This window comes from Pholcus phalangioides, unplaced genomic scaffold, assembly GCF_987345545.1.
Source record: "Pholcus phalangioides strain wild (caught in Gottingen) unplaced genomic scaffold, Ppha-v1.0 ptg000003l_1, whole genome shotgun sequence".
NCBI classification, from domain to species: Eukaryota; Metazoa; Arthropoda; class Arachnida; order Araneae; family Pholcidae; genus Pholcus; species Pholcus phalangioides.
Genome location: NW_028301596.1, coordinates 4,673,523 through 4,696,824, shown reverse-complemented (window position 1 = coordinate 4,696,824; position 23,302 = coordinate 4,673,523). Strand labels below are relative to the sequence as shown.

Genomic DNA, 23,302 nt, shown 5'->3' with positions numbered 1-23,302 from the left:
TTGTGATATTGTTTTATATGTCACTTGTTTGATGAACAGCACACCAAGTGGAAAAAGGTTTTTTTTCTTTTTGATAGATTACTTCTTTCGCACCATTTGCACAGCCAATTTTTGTTGTCAATCTGATGAACTGTTTGAGCCACAGGTGTGTCTGAATAGTACAAGTTTGATTTTGGCCATCCGGTATACGGGGAAAGTGTATCTTCAGCCTTGTGTGAAACATTTCTAGATAACAAGTTCTATTCTTCCCAATAACACTAAAAATACAAATTATTGAGCATCGATTAATTAGTGTGGGGGGAAAAATCCATCACAGAGGCAAATCCTTTTACAAGACATACATTAGACGTCAAATCTTCGAAGACACGGTGAAGAGAAATAATGTTAAGCAGCTCAAGGGAACATTCTTGAAGAACGTGATTATAAAAGGAACTTTAGAAAGGCTTCTAGAAATGCTTTTTGGGGAGGTGAGTCTCATTACTCAAAAATATGTTAGCATGATCGATTTGGGGCTGCTTCTATTCTCAAGATATGATCAGATACGGAGTGAATATGGGAATCGAAGAAATTTTCAGTTCAAATTTCATTGTTTCGTCTATCAGCAGGGGTGACCGACAGCCGGTCAGTGAAGTGATTTTGTGCGGTCCCCGACAAGGTAAAAGTATTGGTGTATTAAATTAAATTTGTGATTATTGTTTTAGCTATCAGTTCCAACAACAGATGTTCTGATGAACAAAGTGCTTACAAATTATTTCTAGTGACGAAAATAATTTAATTAATTTAAATAATTAAATAATTGTGTGGCTTATACATGCGCCGAAGTGGCATCCCTGGTGCGGCCCGCGACGCTGCAGCTGGTCTTCATGTTGGAACGCGGAAGGAAAAAAAAGTTGGTTACTTACGTCTCATGTGTAGTCACTAAAGCAAATCTCAAAATTTTGTAACCATGTCCTGAATATGCATTTTTACATGAAAAGGGTTTGAGAAATAATATTTTCTTGCATATTCACAAAACGTGCTTTATATGTGCCAGTGTCCACTAACGTTCAAGATATTTTTCTCCCCTTATCGGAATTGGTTCGATTTCGATCTTGGATCAGTCCCGAGAATTATACGAAGCCAATAGCGCATGGATTCCATTTTCCACTATGGTTTTAAAAAAAAGAGCTTCTCACTGTATATACATACGGGATATTTTAAGAATTCCCGAATAATCTTCAAGATCCGCATAAATAAATCTTGCTAAAAATAAAATCGCATAAATGAATAAATATTCATAAATCATATAAATAATTAAATCTTTTTAAATCCCATTAATAAATATATCATCCGAAATCACGACCTCCTGAATCAAATAAATAAATCTCCTGATATTGTTATAGAGCTTCTTGTCCTATAATAATAATGAAATTAAAAAATGGACATTGCGAAAATAATCGAGATACTTCAATTTCTCTTTTAGCATTGCAAGTTAAGTTTATTCAATGATTATCCCTAATCGTGGTACATCGCACAAACTTAGTACCACGGTAATAACGGCCATTGGCCACTTTCACCCAGTAAAGAATAACATTTAGAATTTGGTCATATGGTCATTCACCCATTTTCGGATACGCATCTCTAGGCGACATTGTCGGGTCCATCTTTATCCTTCCCCCATGCCGAGAGAGTGAGTTCGGAAAGCGACTTCCGAAACGCTTCGTGTGTGTTTCACTTCAACTCGGTAGAAACTCTTCCTATTCCTATTGGCCAAACGCTATCGCTTGATATCCGACAAGGGGCCCCATTGGCTCAGAGGCACTTTTTGAAAAACGTGACTTTTCCTATTGTCTGAAATGTGTGATCATGTTGCCCAATCTTGTACGTACCTCAATACAAGAAATAATGCGTCGTGTAAAATTCCTGAGCCAGGAAAAGAAACTCAAAACGTGTTGCTTCCAATGTATCTGTGTGAGTAAGCGTGTGGTTTGTGGGTTCGCTGGGGGAGGGAGAGAGAGAGTGCGATCATGACAATATCACATAAATGAAAGAATCTCTCGATATCACATGAAATAAGTTTTCCGAAATCACATAAATAAATCTTCCACAATAAATAAATGTTTCGATGTCCCATAAATAAATAAATCTTCGGAAGTTGCATAAATGTGAATAAATCTTCCGATATCACATAAATAAATCTTCCGAAAAATCACATAAATAAATGTTTCAATAACCCATAAATAAATCTTCCGAAATCCCATAAATGAATAAAATAAATCTTCCAAAATCCCATAAATGAATAAAATAAATCTTCCGAAATCCCATAAATGAATAAAATAAATCTTCCGAAATCCCATAAATGAATAAAACAAATCTTCCGAAATCCCATAAATGAATAAAATAAATCTTCCGAAATCCCATAAATGAATAAATCTTCCGAAATCCCATAAATGAATATATCTTCCGAAAAATCACATAAATAAATGTTTCGACATCCCATAAATATATATAAATAAATCTTCCGAAATCCCATAAATGAATAAATATTCCGAAATCCCATAAATGAATAAATATTCCGAAATCCCATAAATGAATAAATCTTCTTAAATCCCATAAATGAATAAAATAAATCTTCCGAAATCCCATAAATGAATAAAATAAATCTTCCGAAATCCCATAAATGAATAAAATAAATCTTCCGAAATCCCATAAATGAATAAAATAAATCTTCCGAAATCCCATAAATGAATAAAATAAATCTTCCGAAATCCCATAAATGAATAAAATAAATCTTCCGAAATCCCATAAATGAATAAAATAAATCTTCCGAAATCCCATAAATGAATAAATCTTCCGAAAGTCCGTTAAATAAATTTTCCGATATCCCATAAATTAATCTTCCGATATCACGTAATTGAATAATTCTTCCGGAGAATCACATAAATAAATCCCTCTAAAAATAACATAAATAAATCTTCCTAAAAATAAAAAATAAATCTTCCTAAAAATAAAAAATAAATCTTCCTAAAAATAAAAAATAAATCTTCCTAAAAATAAAAAATAAATCTTCCTAAAAATAAAAAATAAATCTTCATAACATAAAAATAAATCATCCTAGAAATTAACATAAATTCGTATTATAAGAATTACTCGGAAGTTCTGAGTATGTTCCTTTTGCACGTTCTTGAGCGAATGGAGAAGGATCCTTCACACCTCTATTCTTCGGAATGTAACTAATTTTTCCTCAGAACATTAAGGAATCACCCGGAGAGATTTTGAATTCTCCGTCTCTATAAACAATTTACTTAAATCTAAAGCAAAAAAAAAAAGGAAAAAGGATCTGCAGCTTGGACAGCTTCATGTCAGAGAACGATTTTCTATTTGAACAATTTTTAAGGAAGCGGCGAAAAGAAATAAATGCTGCATAATGCAATGGCCGATCACTTATATGATGGATGTGATGAAACATCTTAGTCTCCACTTATCTCGTAAGGGGTCATTCAAGTATTACGTCAGCTTTGATGGGGAGAGGGAGTTTCCGATTTGCTGACTTTTGATGACGGGGGGGGGGAGGCGTTTGGATGATGCTTACGTCATCAACCACCCTTTATGAAAATACGAAACATCCTTAATGCTATCTTATTCGGTGCGACAAAAACGGAAATAAAACATTTCGATAGTTATTGGGCACCTGAATTAACATTCCCCTATTGATAAGTCCCCTACAGAGCCTCTTTAGTGATCTCTAAATGTAAGTGACCAAAAAGTGTACAACGGATCCTTCAAGTGCTCTGGAAATGTGTCCGGGCCGCTTAAGCGTTCTGGAAACGTCTCCGGGTCGCTTAAGTGCTCTGGAACTGTGCAACGCATCACTCAGGTGATCCGTAATTATGCCACGGATCACTTAAGTAGTTTGGGAATGTTCCGGGAGTAACTTGAGTGATGTAGAACCTCACTGTGTGTGTGTCTGTGGGAGGCGCTTAAGTGCTCTCAAATTGTGCCACATGTCACTCAAGGGATCTCTAAATGTGCCACGGATCGTTTAAGCGTTCTGGAACTGTGACGCGGGTTACTTAAGTGATCTTTGAATGTGAAAGTGATATTTGAGGCCTACTTTAGTGATCTAAACATGTGCCACGGGCTACTTAAGTGCTATAGAATTGTGCCATGGGTCATTTAAGCGATTTGGAAAAAGCGCCGCTTAGTTCATTTTTACAACATCAGGTTTGAGGGTGCAAGCCACATCAGATAACCTTCAGGGCCACATTTAGTCCGCGGATCAAGGGTTTACCATATATTGCTTAAAGGGTGGGTCGCAATGAATTTCTTAAAGAGATATTTTGAGTTCTTACCTTTCAAATAGCATTGCAATTAACAGAAATTGATTATAATAACATATAAAGGTATTTTCTTTCGAAATTTCAATTTTTTTTTTTTTAATTTTTCCATTGAAATTTTTTTTTTCTTCTGGGGGAGACGCACGAGGCCCCGATGCCCCCCTCCCTCGTACGTTTCTGATCCCACCAAAATGCGTTAGGAGGTAAGAGGCAGTGCTGAAGAAATTTTGCTGACAAGGGGAGGGTCAAAAATTTTCTAAAAACTTGCTGACGTAATACTTGAACAGCCCTCTAATCCTTGCTTTTTTTTCTTTCTTTCCTTCCACTTCTAATTTTTTTTCCCACACATATTATGCATTTTTGTATACATGTAAGGGCGAAAGAGAACACAGTGTGAGGGTGAAAAGACGACTGACAGAGGGAGGGGATCAAAATGGCGAAATATTTGCTGACGTAATACTTGAACGGCCCCTAACTACTATTTTGGATGATCAAAAAATAAATAAGGCGTTGAAAACGGGTGTGTTTCAGAAGCACGTCGAAGACTGAATATCGATCCGTGCTTCGTTTTCCCCCCGACTTGTTTCTAAAAGTTTTGCTGACAGATCTTCGAGAAGTGTTTAGAATCTCTGCTAAGAGTTTCGAGTGATAAAATTTAATGTTTTCTTCGATCATCATCTTCTAGGGTGAAATTATCGGACTTAGAACTGTGCGAAACCGTCTGAGATGGAGGGACTATTAATCATCATAATATGATAATTAATGGCTATCTCCATATATTGTATGGAGTTTCTCCATACGTATAATATATGGAGAATATTCATCGCTTCCATAAACTTCATACATATTTATATAAGCAATTATCGTTACAATATTACAATATTGAGCAACACTAACCAATGCACACTGGTGTGCAAAAATTAAGGAGGACGCTGAAAAAATGAGGTCGAGTACTCTTTACGGATGAAAGCAGATTTAGTCTGACTAGCGATTCTGGACGCATATACATCTAAAGAGAGCAATAAACCCACCGACATCATCTGAAGCAGTGGTTCTCAACCGGTGCTCCGTGTGCACTTCCCAGGGGCTACACATCCGCTTGAGATGAATAAAATAAATCACCAAATTTGTTTATAACGAATGTTCCGCGAAATGTTGTCGTTATAACCGAGTTGGATGTTTTCAAGACCTTTTAAGTATGGAACATATTTTCAGATGCAATCAAGTGGTGCGCACGAACTTGTTTTATTATATTCAGTGTGACCATATTTCATCGGGAAAAATACGGGAAATTGAAATCATAAATACGGGACATCGATAAAATGTTTCCAATTGTCAGATAAATCGACAGTTCCCTGTAAATAACCGTTGGCGAGAAAGACAGTGCTACATCAAGTCGGTAGTGATTTGAAATGCATTTCACGGGGGGGGGGGGAGGGAGTTGAATACGGCAGGGTCGTTTTAACGGCATCGCAGTCCTACGGGCAAAGTGATTTCTCTAGGACTCCCAACTTGGCTAGAAGTACCTTTTACCCAATTTCATACTCTCTGTGAAAAAATCTCACCAGATCTATTTTTCTTGAAGCCTCGGACAGTGCTTGGGTGAGCCCATGTGTTAAGACGGCCATGAACATGGCAAATATGTGAGATTAATATTGATATTTCTAGTCGTAAATTACCACGCACTGATATACACACACCCGTCCCCTAATAATGCCAAAATTGCGAAATTTCCCTTATACAGTATTATCACCTTAATTATGATAAATAACGACAAGAAATGTGTTGTTGGTCGTGGCGTTTCAACTGACTTTATAAGCGAGGTCAGTTAACACTGCCCCCATCATACCTCCCATATTTCCGCCCATGCGGCAAACTATCTTCACATACGACAATGAGAATCTGGAAACATACCCAAACGTTAAATTTTCTATGTTTTTCCAAAATTTCATTTATGTGTATCTACCTCATAGTGGAAATTTTCCTTTATTTCAAACATTTTTGTATTATAAGTTTTTATCTGAGGTGGATGGTTGAGTAGAAAAAGGCCTAAGACTTTCTGTCCACTCTGTATATCACACATGTTCAACCCATAAGCCGCGGTGCAAATGTGGCCCTTGAAGTCGTCTAATTTGCCTAGTGACTTCAACTATGATTTTGTAAAAATTAACTAAGCGACACATTCCCAAATTGTACTTAGATGACCCGCGCACATTTCTAGATCACTCAAGTAAAACGCAGCTCATATATTAAAAAAATCATTCAAATGACCTGGGATGCCGTTTGAGATCACTTGAATGGCCACGGGACATCCTTACTTTCATCAAGCGGCTCGTGGAACATTTCTAGATTGATTAAGTAGCCCGCGGCTCACTTACAGATAAATTAATTGACCTGACCCTTAATTGACCTGAGACGATGTTCCAGATCACATAAGTGACCCGTGGCACATTCTTAATTCATTTAAGTGGTCCGTGGGACATTTAAACGCCGCTTAATTATCTCGTGGCACATTTACAGTTAACTTAAGCCACCCGTGGCACATTTATAAATCACTTTATTGACCTGAGACAAGTGACTCAAGGCCTCAAATGACCTGTGACACATTTACACTTCAGTGAAGTTGCCCGTGGGGCTGTTTCAGATCCCTTAAGCAACCTGCAATGAATTTTAAAACCACTCAAGTGGCCTGAGACACGTTTTCAAACCAAAGAAGTGGCCGTCACTTTCCAAAAGTTTGAGCACCGTAGCTGAAAAAATTCATAATAATAGCACAAAATTTCTTAAATCAAATTTTTAGATCAACCGTATTTCATACTATGTAGAGAAAATGCTCAGAACTTTGGAAAGGACTATCTGATATCCTGGGGGGGATATCACTCCACTATTCAAGGTTTTTGTTAAAAGTCTTCATACCATCTGATATCACATCGTTAAATAAACGTTCACAGTTTTCTCTTTCATAAAAAGTACAGCTCAGTACCGTGTATATAGAATCATGGATTTACTTTCACTTTGTTAGTTTTGATTTGCTTGCGACACCGAACTTGTTCAAAGTTTTGAGAAGATCCAAAGTATAAAGAGATCTTGTAAAGAAAAAAATTTGAAAAGTTTTCCAGAGTTAGCTAAGTGAGTTAAGAGCTTTATTTCTTCGCATAACTTTCAAGTCCTCACCGGAAATTTCTAAAGATCTTTCCTGTAATGGCATCTTTGCTTTTCAAGTTCGAACATATCTTGAGCTGGAAGGATCTACTTTCCCACTAAGTCAACAAAAATAAAATGTATACAAGATATCGGATTTCCCCGAAGCTTTCATCGATATTCATTGGACATATAAAATATCCCCACTCGATATATGCATCTTAAAACTTTATACTTATTTCTCTACGGATGCTGTCAAATTTTTTGTACTGAAACGACATTATTACACTCCATTCATGCTTCAGAAAACCGAGTCGTGAATTTTAGAGGATTAAGTAGTATCCGCAACGCACTCTACAGAATGAGAATTCATAATAATGACGTCATATGAACTCGAAAAGATGTTAAATCTCCGGAAGGATACGTGAAAAATCCAAAAAAGAAACATCACTATTTACAACATACCGTGATGTTTCGTCCAGGGAAAAGAGACGTGTTAGGTATTCAGAAGACGAAACAAACAAAAGGAAACAGCTTTCCAGGGCATTAGCTCTCCTCCATAGCTATCGCCAAGTACCCGGCGAACATGAAGTCCGACGGATAAAGACGTCGTTTCTTTTGTCTTCGGGTACTACATTTACGACTCAAGTGCCCGGTCTGTCTTGCAAGACACGTCCCACTTAACTAAATAAGCCACGGATAATACGAGCCGTTTCCTTTCTTTGACCGAATGAAAACGAATGCTTATCACCGTTATAACGGCCAGAATACAGGCCAGAAATGTTTATGTACTGTGTTGACTTCAGCTTCCTGATTCTGAATAGGGAAGAGAAAATGGTTTTTTTTTTTTGTTCTCCTGTGTATAACATTCCAGTAAAAATAACAGTAAGTAGTTATTTTAGGAGCAACAGATGGCAGCATTCTTTTCGCAAGATAGAGATAACACTCGTATAAAAAAACAAAAAATGAAAAAAGTCGTGAGATAAGGAAGATATAAAATAAATTTCATTTGCAAAATTTAAGAAATTTTCTGAATTGCTTTAAAGCAGCGGTTGACAAACCGCCGATTGTAAGTATCATTTTGGATATAACGAGAGAGAGAGAGAGATCCGGAGATTTTTTTCTTTGAAAATCCTCAAAATAAAGAATTATGGAAGCATAAATTGTGAAGATAGAGAAACCGCCATCTGTGTTCGGAATTCGGAAGCAAATAACTCGGCAGTTTATTTTTTCCTGCTCAAATCATGCATAGATTATAAATGTTGTACGACTGAACTCACTGCTGCTGTGGAGTTGAGTTTGGCTGTCGACCCCTACCTTAAAGTCAGCCAGACAGGCCCGTAGCCAGAAATTTCGATAGTGATAGAACAATAGATTTTATTTACCTTTAATAGATTTACCTTTTTTCGGTCATTTCCACACATTTTTCGGGGGGGGGGGATCAGCACCCCAAGTCCCCCCTCTACGCTACGGCCTTGCAACCAGGTTAGTGATTTCCAACATTTGGAAGCCCGCGGCCCGGTTGATTTCATTCTGTAAGTTAAAAGCACTGTCTTCCACACGATTAATGAAAAAAAAAATGAGACAGTTAATAAAAGACAGACAGTCAAGGCCCTGTTTCACTGATGTCAATTGATAAACTCTAACCAAGTAACAATTTTGGATCCTTTTTCGAAGGATCATGTACTGGTCCATCCCCATGGGTTGCGTATTGTCCTGGCCAACCTCATCGAATTATTTATGATTTATGTTAATTATATTAAGAATTACGTGTGATGTTAAAATATCTTTGTATCCCTTCTGCCTGTGTGGACTTCTGATATCAGTTCGTGGCCGTAATCTTTGCCTGCAGCTTTTTGTTTTAGGAAATTTCCTCACTATTCTATCTTTTTGAAACTAATCGGCAATTTTCCCCCATTAGTCACGTGTTCGTACCGAGAGGTAGGTCGTCATTTTCATAGTTTGAAAGATGGACGGCAGATGACAGCACAATAATGTTGTGAGGAAATCTCATTTAAAAATTTTGAATTTTTTTCCATCGTGCTTTCCGCCATTTCTTCGTCTTGGGTTTTTTGAGCCGGACGAAGTGTGGAACCCTCCCTCCTTTCTGTTCTTCTTCTTCATAATACCGATCACTGCCGTTGTCCTGTAATTTTCCTTTACAGTAGATGGAGTGACGTATTTATGGGGGAGCGGGTTTATCGGGCTATATCCCAGGTCATCAAGTTCAGAGGGGGCGGCAAATTTGAGGAATGAGTGGTCACAGAATTTGTATAGCCCATCAGGTGGAAAACCATAGATCCACCTCTGCACAGACAGTTGGGAACTCACTGAGTGGCCAAACGAGTAACCTAGAGAGCTTGCAAGCATGTGAATGACCAAAAGAGTGTCCCATACAGCAAGGGATCAGGTCAATGAGTGAACAAAAGAGTGATCTAAAAAGTGTGGGAGCATGACAGTGACCTAGAACGTGTGGGAGCGTGGCTGTGACCTAGTGAGTGTGGAGTATGAGAGTGACTAGAGAGTGAGAGACGAGATCAGTGATGGACCAAAATAGTGTCCTAGACAGTGTAACAGCATGTGAATTACACAAAAAGTGACCTACAGAGTGTGTGAGCATGAGAGTTGACGAAAAGAGTAACCTAGAGCGTGTGTGAGCATGGGAGTTACCGAAAGAATGGAAAAATATGTGAATGGCCAAACGAGTGGAAGCGTGCAAGTATTGAAGTGGAATGACCTAAAAAGTGCATAAGCGTTCAAGTCGAGTGACCAAAAGTTTGTACAAGAATGTGAGCGCTCCCAAATATATAAATGGCTAAACGAATGACCCAAAGAGTTCGTAAGCATGAGAGTGACCAAAAGAATACTCAAACATGAGAGTGACCAAAAGAATACTCAAACATGAGAGTGACCAAAAGAATACTCAAACATGAGAGTGACCAAAAGAATACTCAAACATGAGAGTGACCAAAAGAATACTGAAACATGTGAGTGACAAAAAGTGGGACTTAGAGGCAGAGGCGTATTTACAGGGCGTGGGCTAAGTGGACCGCTCCCATGGTGGCAAATCTGAGGAAAGAGACGTCAAGAAAATTAACCAGCATGAGTGTTATGAGAGAAGGGCGACAAAATTCGTGTAACCTACCGATGGCAAAATCGGAAATGCGCCTCTGAGTAGATGAAAAAATATATATTTTGAAAGAAATTAACCACTTCACGTACAAGGTTTCGGTAAAAAATTTAGATTATCTCTGTTTGAGGAATCGGCGATAAATATAGTAACCCTGTCCCAAGCCAATCACACGCTAAAAAAAGGGAAGAAGAAGAGGGGAAAAATATATAAAAAAGGTAAAGTATATTAGATAAGGTAGATAAGAGAAGTCGTCTTTTCACACTGACACTGTTCTCTTTCGCCCTTACATGTATAGAAAAATGCATATAATACGTGTGGGGGAAAAAATCAGGTGGAGGAGGGAAAGAAAAAGCAACGATTACTATATGCAGTCGAATCCCGTTTTTAACGTATACCGTTACAGTGAAAATCTCGTTTTAACGAACACTTTTCTAATCCCCCAAATAAGTTTACATAGGAACAAAATGCTAGGTAACCTGAAATTACTTTATAATGAAATTTCGTTTTAACGAAATGATTCCTCCAGTCTCTTGGCATTCGTTATAATGGGATTCGACTGTGGTTTCGTGATGGGGAAGAGAGAAGAAAGAAAACACAAAGAACTTGTTTGAATTTATTTCACTAGTGTTTGAGGTAATATTACGCCCGTAATCGTAAAGAGGTAAATATGCTAACTATCCTACAAAGACAGAAATTGCCAAAACTACGGGACTCTCCAAAAAATTACACTGAGTCTTCTAATCGAGAAGATCAGCAAAAAATCATTTTCGAGGCAAGTGGTTCCCAGTGGCGTTCGACCATCGTAAAAATATTTAAAAGAAGCGAGATTTGCGTGAAATGTTCTCCTACATCAGGCATCTTCAAACCGTTGCTCGCGAGCACCACAGTACTCTCCTGAAGCACCCAGAGTGCTCGGAGATCGCGAGCACTTGATCAACGTCCCAAGTAAACACCTTGTACAAACTGCATTAAAGGATTGAAATCATCCTGATTTCATGCTTTGGTATGTCAAACTTGCCGTGAGGGTGCTCTTCTTTTGATGAGGTACAGGTAGTGCTCACGACTTGAAAAACGTTGAGGACCTCTGTCCTACATCAATTCCATGCAATCTTATATTCACTAAAACGTTGCGATGAATCACACAGAAATAAGGGATTTTTACAGAAATCAATAAGAGGGAATGACCAACTCATTTTTTTATTTCCTGTGTTTTTTTCATCGTTTCTCCCATTTACGAACTTTCGATTTTACGAACTACTTATCAAATCCGTGTGGGTTCGTAAAAACGAGCGTCGACTGTATCTTATGATCGATCTGAACCTCAAAACACGCGATGACACAACACAAAACTAAATCCTTTATAAATATCTATATTTTTATTTGAAAAAATATAATATATAAATATTTTAAAAATATAATATAAATAAATCAGTAACTTTAATGAATAAGTAAAAAAAATAGTCCTATGGGAGCTGCGCCATAGAAATTCTGTATCAGAAATGGCTCAAAAAAGGTTGAGAACCGCAGCAACAGGAGTTGTTGGTTTTTAGGGATTATGGACATCCTAAACACAAACGGAACTCTGAGGTACAAAGAGCGAAATCCTTAGGCGTAGGCGTCAGAAGTTCTTAAGAACCCTTTAATTGACCACAAGCGAAAATCCCTCCAGACTCAAGAGTCTTTCTCTTCTGTTTATTTTTGGGATTTATCCTGACACACACTCTGATTTACTTCCCTCCCGTAATGGGAATGAATCGTTTTCCTACAGATTTCCAACCGAATTCTAGGATCGTATTTTCTACTAATATATGTATATAATTCCATTGAAGAAATAATAGATTCAAGGGAGGTCCCCTTTTTTATATCATGATTTTCCATAAAAATAAGATTTGTTTGTTCGGTTATTTGATTCTTAGTAAATGAGAATCGAATAAATATGGATATATTGAAGAAAAAAATATGTAATTAACCATTATGAAGGGTAATGAAGAAAAATATAATTCATTAATTCATGATTACCATTTATAATTCCCTTTTACGAGGAGATTTTCTTTCTTTTTTTCTTCGAACGAAATCGTTTTCTTACGTGATATTGGAAATGAGATTTTCATTCTTTAGGCGTTTCCCCCCCCCCTTAATTAATGAACATTTATGTAAAATAATGATAATAGCTCAAATAATGAGATAAGAAATGGTATTCGGGAGAAGAAATTTATGAAGTTGTTTTCCTGTGTGAGTTCATTAACAGAATAGGGTTCATTTTTTTCTTTGTCTATCCTTGGTCATGTGTATTGTTACCAACTTCGAGGAGCAAATGCGAGACGATCTCCCCATTAACAAGTCTCGCCACAGAGGGCAACAGGCCTACAACGGTACAATTATTCAAGCATTACACTTCATTCATGGTTTGAAAAACTGAATGCAGATTTCATCGCTATACAAGGATTACACAGAAACGAAATTCGTGTAAGGTTCACAACACATAGACGCACATTTTCCAGTATGGGCCAGTTCTTTTTCGACCACCAGTTTCTATCGCTTCATTGAAACGAAGCGGTCTGGTTAGGAGGGCTCCTTCATGTCCACTGTAGGGGCATGACGACCCTTGAAGTCCATTTTTTAACAGCGACTATCTCATAAACTGGTAAAACGGTTTTTCCGCATTTAGAGCTATTTTTTCCTCTAACTTTCCTCCGTTTTCCTAATTCGAATATCCTGGTGAATATTGGGTTTAGGAGCATGGATTTTATTTCCTGTTGGCATCAGAAAGGACAGGGCAACAACTTTCTTATTGGGTTTTGTGGCACACGGGGACTGTATAAAAAGTTATACTTTTCATTTCATTTACTATACAACCCCTTGAAACATGATTGACATATCTTAGTACTACACGTTGCTTGGGAAACTTTTTCTAATTGGAAGTATATCTCCAGGATAAACGGTTCCCCAGTGGAATGAAATATTCCCTATTTGCTAGGCACCCCTGTATAAAGATTAAGCACGTATCGAAGGCTATATTTCGGAGATATGGGAATAATTGGGAGTTAACGCCTCGCACATACGATGAATATACACCCCGTATTTTACGGGACAGAACCACTACAGTCGAATCCCGTTATAACGAACACCAAGAGACCGGAGGAATCACTTCGTTAAAACGAAATTTCGTTATAAAAGAATTCAAGGTTACCTAGCATTGTTCCTATGTAAACTTATTTGATTATAAAAGTGTTCGTTAAAACAAGATTTTCGCTATAACGGTATTCGTTGAAACAGGATTCGACTGTATTTCCAAATGTATTGTCCGGGAAAATTTTCCATAAGTCCTTGAAATGATGAGAGAATGAATCAATCTTTAGGACGTCACAAATTATTACAGAATAATTATTACAGAATTAATTTATTTACAGAACAGCAATTTTTACATGTATTTAGAAGCAGCGATACACGCAAATCAGATCAGAGTTCTCTTATAGAACGTAAAGTCCAACAACTCCCTATTTCTTCTTGTGATCGCCTCACTATTTATAGGTACGGTCGAAACTTCGAGGAAAAAGAATATTCCACAAAATTTTATTCTACAGTTTCCAAGTTGGCGGCGCCACCGTACGGAGGGGGGTAGGGAGGGGGAATCTTCTGGAATGTTCTCCGCCAATCGCACTCCTTTGCGAGATAAATAAAAACCGGTATTAACTGCCATTACCAACAGAAGAATGCGATATGTTTTTGAGAGCCCCTGAAAAATAACAATGGCGTTATCTATTATCTATACGTCGTGTAACAGTATTATTGGCTTTTGGGGGAGGAATTCTGGACCAGCGCCTGATGAAGTAAAAAGATGTCGAATGATTAAAGAACACTAATAAAATAGAGCAAGAAAATCCACTGACGAGTAAATGAAAAATACCTATAAAATTCAAATCTAGATATAAAATGGATAATATAAATCTATTTTTATTAAAAATCTACAAGAATATTTGATGAGAAGAATCAGGTTATCATTTGGTATTTTCTCCGCGATTTTCTTAAGTGTAATAATGAAAAGAATGTTCATGAATGGTCATGTAGTTATCTAGAGTAGAAACCCGTTATAGGTTATCTTCTCAGTTGGTTTTCTGTTATACTCGCTATCACTTACGGTTATTTCAGGATTTTATGTGTTTTCTTTTTCTCTCGCAGATGCTCAAAATGATGATAACCGTCGTCTCAGTGTTCACCATGTGTTGGCTTCCCCTGAACGCCCTCATCGTCGCCGGCGACGAACACGCTGACGTTTGGAAGTTCCCTCACATCCATTACGTGTGGTTCGCTTGCCACTGGTTGGCGATGAGCAGCGCCGCTTACAACCCCATCATCTACTGCTGGATGAACAGCAAGTACCGAGAGGGTTTCCGCCAGGTTTGCGGGCGACTGGCCTGCTGTTGCTGCTGCGGCGAGCCGTCGAAGATCGGTCGGTTCAACGACAAGAACGATTCGTCCTTCAACAGGAGGAACACCTACAACACGAACTCTTTCTACACCAGCGTCAGGTCGTCCATCTACCAGAGGGGAAACTCAGTGTGCAGTCAGAGAGGTTCGCTGGCGCGTTGCTCACTGCCGCCGAAGCACCCGCAGTTCATGAGGAGCGAGAGCACCACGACCGCGATATCTCTCGAGTACCAGAGCGAGAAACTCATCAAGTATTACGAGCCCTGTATCCTGGAAGAGGAGAAGATGGATTCCAACGTCTGAACTGAACCCTTCGATTCCATTTACTTTATGTGTGATTTTTATATAGTTTGTCTTTCCTCACCCTCAAGTAAATCTATACAGGGTGTCTAAAAAATTAGTAGACAACTTTGAAAGTACAAGTAACGAAAAAAAAGAACGGTTAGCCATAGAAATGAACTTTTTGTTATTTATTGCCGGAATCGTCATTAGGAAGCCAATAAATTTTTAACAGTACCAAATGTCTAAATTACAGTAAAAGTCCGTTATAGCGACAGTTCACAATCAGAGGGAAAATATTCGTTATAACGAACTTTTCGTTATAGTCGAATTTCGTTTTATGGACTGTAGAGACTTTAAGTAATCGGGGAAATATAAACACAAAGTAAATAAATTTACTTTTCTTTTGAACTACTTTATGTACTACTACTTCTTTTGAACTGAAATATGTACCCAGAGTTAGCTGTTTATGCACACACACAATGTTGATTGTATAACAAAACTTTTTGCACTTTTTGGAATGTGGCAGTAATTGCAACTAGAGTATTCGTTGCGCTACAAATATGTCCAATAACATTTACGACATGAATGAATGAACTCCAGGGTCTCTGCCACCGGACTTATCCCGTTGCCGAGATCTCTTCCAGCCCAGCTTCGTGGCAGAGTCTGGAACGAAGTGAGAGCACCTAACAGTCTGAGTGTGTAGCTAGTGTTGTGCTTGACATTTCAGTGCTGCCATCTATACTTCAAATCGTGAGTTAAGTGCAATGATTGAATATTTGTTACGTGTAGGCCAGTTGCTGCTCTCAGTGGCGAGACGTTTTTAACGGGGAGATCGGCTCGCGCATTCGCACCTTGAATTTGGAAACCACAGAAAGCCAACTTCAGCCGACCACCACTGTTGCGCCGGTGGGGTTCGAACCCGGATCTTCGCGATGCGAGTCCGTCACTATCACCGCTCGACCACCACAGCGGCTAAAATTTACGGAAGAGAAAATTATTAAGATCTGTTTGTCTTGTGACCAGTTTTGGAAGTTTCCAAGAAAAAATAGAGGGGAGAAGGAATTTTCAAGGGAAATAACAACGTTGTCAAAAGCAGAGATCATGTCCCACCTGCATAACTTACAACGCACCTAGAGTTAAAATATATTTCCCCCACCTTCTATATAGATAACAAGAAGATAATGGCATCACCATTTTACGTAGTGGATAGTAGATAGACTGATTTTTCTATAGGACGTAAGAGACTAATGTCATGATTTTTTCTGAATTAAGATCTAATTGTTGTTTCAAATCATGTATTTACATTACCAAAGTGTAAAATGTGCGAATGTCAATCAAAGCAAAAGTTTTACTTCAATATTCGGCAGGTTTGTTCGGAATATACTGTTGAAAACCACGAATAACTTCTAGCTTTTTCATCGATCGTGGCGTATTCCCCCCTACCCACGGTATATGATTCTTTACACTAACAAACTTTAAAAAAATAAATAAAAATCTTTGAGTTTTTGTTTGTTCTCTATCATTCATGTTGCCAAATAGCGTTCAACTAAATACATATAGAAAAAGCGGTAATACTTAAATTAAGGACGCTGTTGCACTAACTTGGCTTCCCATAATAAATAATGGAAAAATATCATTCCTTTAATAGGAAAATTTAGGAATTTTCTATTCACTTTAGACACTGAATTTGTTTTCTCAAAAATTCCATGGAACTTTCATACAACTTAACGAGAGCTTTTAGGATTTTGGTTATTGGTAAGTTTTTTTTCTTTCTTTAATTAATTTTCTTGAATTTCAACTTCAACAACATGCAGATTTTCCAAAAATCACTGCAATTTTTTCTCCTACTTCGTGACATGAAGTTTCTTTGAATTCATTTCAATAAGAAATCCTCTCGCGTTAAAGTATTCGTGTTGAGAGAGAGATATTTGAACAAGTCGTATTCGAAAATAATGTCCCTTATCTGACCAAAAAAAAAACTCAGTTTTGAGAAAAGAGCATTTTAATGGATAACATTATCATATGTAATGCCTGCCAGCCGTTCATATTAAAATATGTAAAAATATACTTCTAGTTCAGGTAGAACGAAAACTTGAACCCGCACGTAGAAAATTTTGTAGTAGGCCTACTCAGTGGCGTAACTAGGCGAGTACAACAGGCGCACCCGTGCAGGGCCCACTTGAAAGGGGGGCCTAAATGCAAATTCTTGCACAAGAATGGTTGGTTACGGCACTGGGACTACTTGAAAATTGAAAAATTCGAAAAGGTGTTTTCTAGAAAATTTGCGTACACCAACCCTCTTAAATAACCTTTGTGCAGAGAAACCCCGACACTCTCTGCTGACCAGGAGAAGTATTGTTGTAGCGGTATAATTGCTATTTAAAGGTAGAATTATCATCAAGCGCTACCAAATGTAAGCAGTCGTTGGTGTCCCTCCCGAACTGGAATTGTTATTACCACGATAAAACGCGTTTAAAAGTATTTTGTTTGCAGCAGAAAATTATAATTTACTAGTTTTTGAACCAAATTCAATTAGTTGTTTCACCCTGTTTAGCAGTTTCCCGTACAGTATTTTTGTGTACGACACAGAAAACTGCTTTACAGCAGCATTAATCGGTATTCTACATAGTTCAGCATACCGATGTTATTAAACACCCTCCAAAGAACAAACACTGGTGAGGAATTTAAAATGAAAGTGATAATGAAAGTGATTTTTCTTCTGGAGTGAAACAAAGAATATCGTTATAGTGGTTTCAAAATGTCCACAAAAAGTATCATTACAGAGGGATTTATCGTAGAAATGGATATCGCTGTATCGGAAGCTGTTTAACGTTAGACTGAAGGCAATTCCAAATGAGATCTGAAAAAATTTCGTTGCAGATTTATTGTAACATCGAGTACCGTTGTAGCGAGATTTCACTGTATAATGTTCGTGAGGATATTACACTAATGCTCGCATGGGCATTACTACAGAACCCAACAACTGAAATGGCTCGCTTAAAACCCCAACAATGGAAACTAGGTTGCTTAATACGCTAATATCTGGATAAGAACCACAAAAAACTCAGCTAATAAGATAAGAATTTTACTGATAACAATTTTTTCGGAATTGATGCTTTTGTTATGTTTGGGGAATGCTCCAGTACCCCATGCACATCCTTTTGGGATAAATACCCTGATGAAGGTGCTAAGAGTAATCAAATACCATATAAATATATCCTACTTCAGAATTCATTTTAACACTAATACAAACACGAAGACCACAATGGGCAAATTGCACAACGAGGGGGGCTGAAAAAAAGGATGGCCATAAAAAAACTGAGGTGTCAAACATAACTACTACCGTATTTCCCCTAAACTAAGCCCTGCCTCAAAAATCAACCCTAGCTAAAATCGTCAGAGACGCATTTAGTGCGCCGTTGCAACACATGTATTAGGGCGCTGTATTAGGGCCGGCATTACACTATAAAATTTCGTTTATAAAACTTGAAAAATGCAACCAATAGGCGGATCAGTTAAGTTTGCTTGAATGTAACAGATGTGCTTATTGGTTACATTTCGCAAGTTTTATAAAAGAATTTTATCAAATTTTTATAGTGTAATAAACCAGGCTTAAACTAAAAAATTCTTTTATAAAACTTGAAAAATGCAACCAATAAGCGTATCGGTTACATTCGAGCGAACATAACCAATAGTCTTATTGGTTGTTTTCTTTAAAGTTTTGTAAAAGATATTTATCAGACTTTTGATCCTAGTTTGATCCCGGCCGGCGGAATTACACTTTAAAAGTTCTGTTATAAAACTAGCGAAATGAAACCAGTAATCGTACCGGTTACATTCACGCAAATGCAACCAATAGGCAACCTCATTGGTTGTACTTCTGAAATTTTGTAAAATATCTTTTATCAAACGTTTATATTGTAATTCCGGCCATATAAGTTCGGTAATAACCGGTACAGTTCGACGCTGAGAACCGAATGAAGCGACGATTATTTCCGGAGGACATGGACAACATTGCCTCGCTTGGTCATGAAAATCTGAACTAAACTTCCTGTTTACTTCAAACGAACGACACCCAAAAGAAATATTTTATTAAGTTGTAATTTTTTGTGCATTTTTGTGCACCAAGCATTCAAAAATGTCTTCAGAAAGATAAGAGTTATTCTACCAAAATATAAGCCTTAGCGTGTATTTTTTCTGGATGCACTAATATAAAGCCTACCCCGAATATAAGCTCTAATGCAATTTTTGAAGCAAAGATTAATGTAAGACCGGGTCTTATTTTCGGGGAAACATGGTACTACTGCACCAAAGATGCACCGCGTAAATATTGCTCTACGGAACTTCTAACGAAATGTACATGTTAGAATGCGCGTGTATGTGTAAAAGGTGCAATTTTTGTATTTCTGGGTTCTCTTTCAGCATTGCGCCATCTATCATCCATATTTAGAAGTAAACAACTCTGAACTCACCTGTTGTACCACGTGTTACATTTTCTAAATATTGAAGGTACAAATGTGAATATGTGTTTGTAAGCGCGGGAACTTAATGAGCCTTGCTGTCAATTTTATGGCAATAAAGAAACAATAAACCATATCGATCATTTGCTACATCCATCATAGTCGTGGTTGAAGTTATCTTGGCAACGTCTGGAACTGAATGCTACACATTCATAACAAAGGTTTATGTTGCAGCCCTAATGTTTGCTGCAGCAGAGGTTTTTTGTGGCAAACATGGTCGTCCAAGTGTCAACCACTATGGGACAAAAAAAACCAAAAAATTCGAGCCAAATTTCTTGAGCCAAGCATGGTTTTTGCTCAAGAAGAACTTCCTTAAAGAATATATTCTTCCCAACTTTTTTTAGAACGTTACATCTGATTCCCATGTTAGACTTACTACCATGAAATCACACAATTTTGCGCCATTTAGACTCCAATTTAGCGATCACATACAGGAAATTTCAGTCACAAATTCCGATTTTCTAGTCACTATGTCGACCTTGTGTCTGAGATTTGTCAAACACTGGTAGATAGATAGATAGAACCACTCACAACCCCGGACTGATGCAAAGCAACTTACTTCTGTTACCTCAAAAGAGGCAGGAAAATTCAAACACCATCAAGTTGACAGCTTTTCAAAAGTCAAACACTAGATGCCAATCCGTTAATGTGTTGAAAATGCTGTGATTCTCTCTCCAGAAATTATGTAAATCAGGCTATACATGGAAAAATCTGATGTTCTCATAGGTTATGATGTTTTACAGCAAATTAAAAACTTTTAGCAAACAGTACATTCCTATGGTTAACCGTAATTTCTTTCGTTGTTGACTTCCAAAGGTACAGTCATTTCCCGAACACACTGTATATATATATATATATATATTTACCCCTGTATATAGTACGAATGAATGTGTGTCTATTCACAATACGTTGTGTGTGTGTATGTGCTAAATTTTTTTAAGTGCAACCATTTAATTGTGGATTCGAAATGGTTCAAATTTCGATATTTCGCGGGATATTACATTCATGTTGTAAACACGTGTAGTTGTTAGATCAAGTGATTTTGTTGCATTTGAAGGTGTTTCATGTGTGGCATTTGCACGTCACTCTAGTCATTCATCACTCGTGGTACACATTATCGTAAATGTTTGCTCATGAATGTCTGTAAATATAAAATATGTACACTCAAATCGATGTATAATGAATTTTTCACACGCACATGTTTTCTCCTCAATTGAGAATTATTAAAACTCAGAGAACAAAGTGGGAAATTTCAATACGCATGCGCCAGGTTATTTTTGTAAATGCATGTTCATTTCAACGCAAAGTAATTTTGTTTTTTCTAATGCGATTAAGCTCTAGATTTAATGATGTTTTTTAACCATCTAAGCGGCATTAACGAGATATCTCACCTCCTTAAAGGCCTCTTATTTTAGCATGGACCAGGCCAGGTATTTTGTAATTTTTAATTGAACAGTTTTCCCCATACCCTTTTGTTTTCGCCTGCTGAATGAATGAACGCCAGGAATTATCCCGTTGCCGAAATCTCTTCCAGCCCAACTCCGTGGTAGTCTTCTGGCTGGACAGACTTGTTTTCACCAGCCGAAAATTTGGAAAAACACTCGTACCTCATTGAAAAAGATATGGCGTTTTATAAGGGGGTTTGGCGATTTCGCCTGCATGTCCCGTTTTCATTAAGCATTCCCGTTTCAGTTGGGGAATCCCTGTTATATGTATATTTGAGCATAAAAGTGCATTCCCGTTTCTTTTTTCTCAAATCGAAGCTATTTGATTTGTTCCGGACAAAAATCCATGACAAATAAATGCACAAATATAAGCGAACTTAAATGCCATTTAAAGGTTTCTTGCTTGAAACACTTGTATATTATCTATGTATAAAAATGTTTTTGTTTTTACTTTTCACTTCATGAAATGTTTAAAATGTTTCTATAATTATCGATGTTTCAGAGCTTTGATAAGGGGGGAAATGGCCGCCCTTTAATTTTACAAGTAAAATTTTCAATGTTGTACATGTACATTATTCATCGTGTAGTAATAGTGTGGTGATGAAATACTTTTTCTTTGATGTTGATTAAATTATTTCTTTGAACTTGATTGTGTGAGCTGCCTGAGTTGTAATTTCCAGTGAAATTATTTGAGTCACTTTTTTGATTTTGTTTTTTGGAAGAAAATACGGTCGCATCCCGTTTTAACGAATACCGTTATAGCCGAAATCTCGTTGTAACGACAATTTTTTTTTTTATCCTTAAAGTTACCTATCCGTCTACTTTTCTCTTGTCATTTTTCTTTAAAATGGTACTGGAGTAAACTTTGATAATATATTTTGATATAAAACATAATTATTATCGGTAATTAATTATGTCAAATTTTAAGAAAAATTCATGCAATATTTGAAACACGATTGCAAAAAATGTTGTGAATATTTTGATATTTTCACAGTACATTCAGCGGGTGATGGTGCAGGTTATGAACCAAAATTTACAGGATAGTGTGGTATGCTCATAAGTTACACTCAAATCTGTTAATGTACGTAGTACGTGCGAATTTTCTGGAATTCCATTCGAAATATCGTCTATAAAACACGATAATTAAACAAATATATGTGCCAGACCGTAGATTTCGGTTCATACCCTCATTATATTGCGAAATATCATATTAAACTTTCGTAATGATACAATCAATAGAGTTTTATGATTCATGTTTCAAACTCAAGTAAAATGTCAAAAATAGCATCCTTCGTACAACACGTTTATAGTTTTTATACAAATATGAAACCGCAACAGTAAGGTGGGAGTAGCTTCACTGCTAAGCGTCATGTAATTATGAATAAAAGGCTTGTTTTGCAATCACAACAAACAGGGCTTTTATAAAAAAATAAAAGGAAGATGAAAATCGATATTTTCTACCAAAATGACGTTTTCAACGTATTGAAATACCTTAAATAAGTTTACATGAGGACAATGAATTGCGAATTCCGATATCACGAAATGAAAAATCCGTTATAACGAATTCAAAAATAAATTTGGGAAACCAAAAAAAAAAAATGTGCAAAATTTCCTAAGAAAATGATCCCGTAAAATCGGTTTCAGAGAGAACCAACTTGCTGAACTGTTGAGAAGACGGTTTTTCCTATGGCTTTTTGTGAGGAAAGTAGTTCTAACCAATACGATGCGTGAAAAGGAAATCAAATCTATGGTAAGCCTGGCGAGAGATGGAAAAAGAATTACAATATGTTGGAACGATTGTTCGGGAAAATCGAAATGATGATAAATATTAAATTTTTTAGTTCTTAAAAAATATATGAATCGTACCAATATTCCGAATTTGCGTTATAAAAGTTTCTTTTTCGATTAAACGATCCGTTTGTTTTGGATCGAAGGTCGTCGTAATTGACGACCAGTAAATGACTACCGCTATAACGTGAGACGTTATAAAGAGCGTCGACAGTATATGCTCAGGATAAATAATACGAAAAGAATTTT

At 37.0% G+C, this 23,302-nt stretch overlaps 1 protein-coding gene across 4 annotated transcripts in view; it reads left to right on the top strand.

The window, feature by feature from the left end:
* The window catches only part of LOC149087932 (RYamide receptor-like), a 195,267-nt gene extending 173,353 nt beyond the window's left edge, over window positions 1-21,914 (top strand). For 3 of the 4 annotated variants that reach the window (XM_089242748.1, XM_089242737.1, XM_089242757.1), the window contains exon 5: window positions 14,770-21,914. In XM_089242748.1, the coding sequence (XP_089098874.1) occupies window positions 14,770-15,321 (552 nt within the window). In that variant the 3' untranslated portion in view covers window positions 15,322-21,914. The remainder of the gene's footprint in view (window positions 1-14,769) is intronic. The other variant, XR_016193992.1, reaches the window with a different exon arrangement.
* The last annotated feature ends 1,388 nt before the right edge of the window (window positions 21,915-23,302 follow it).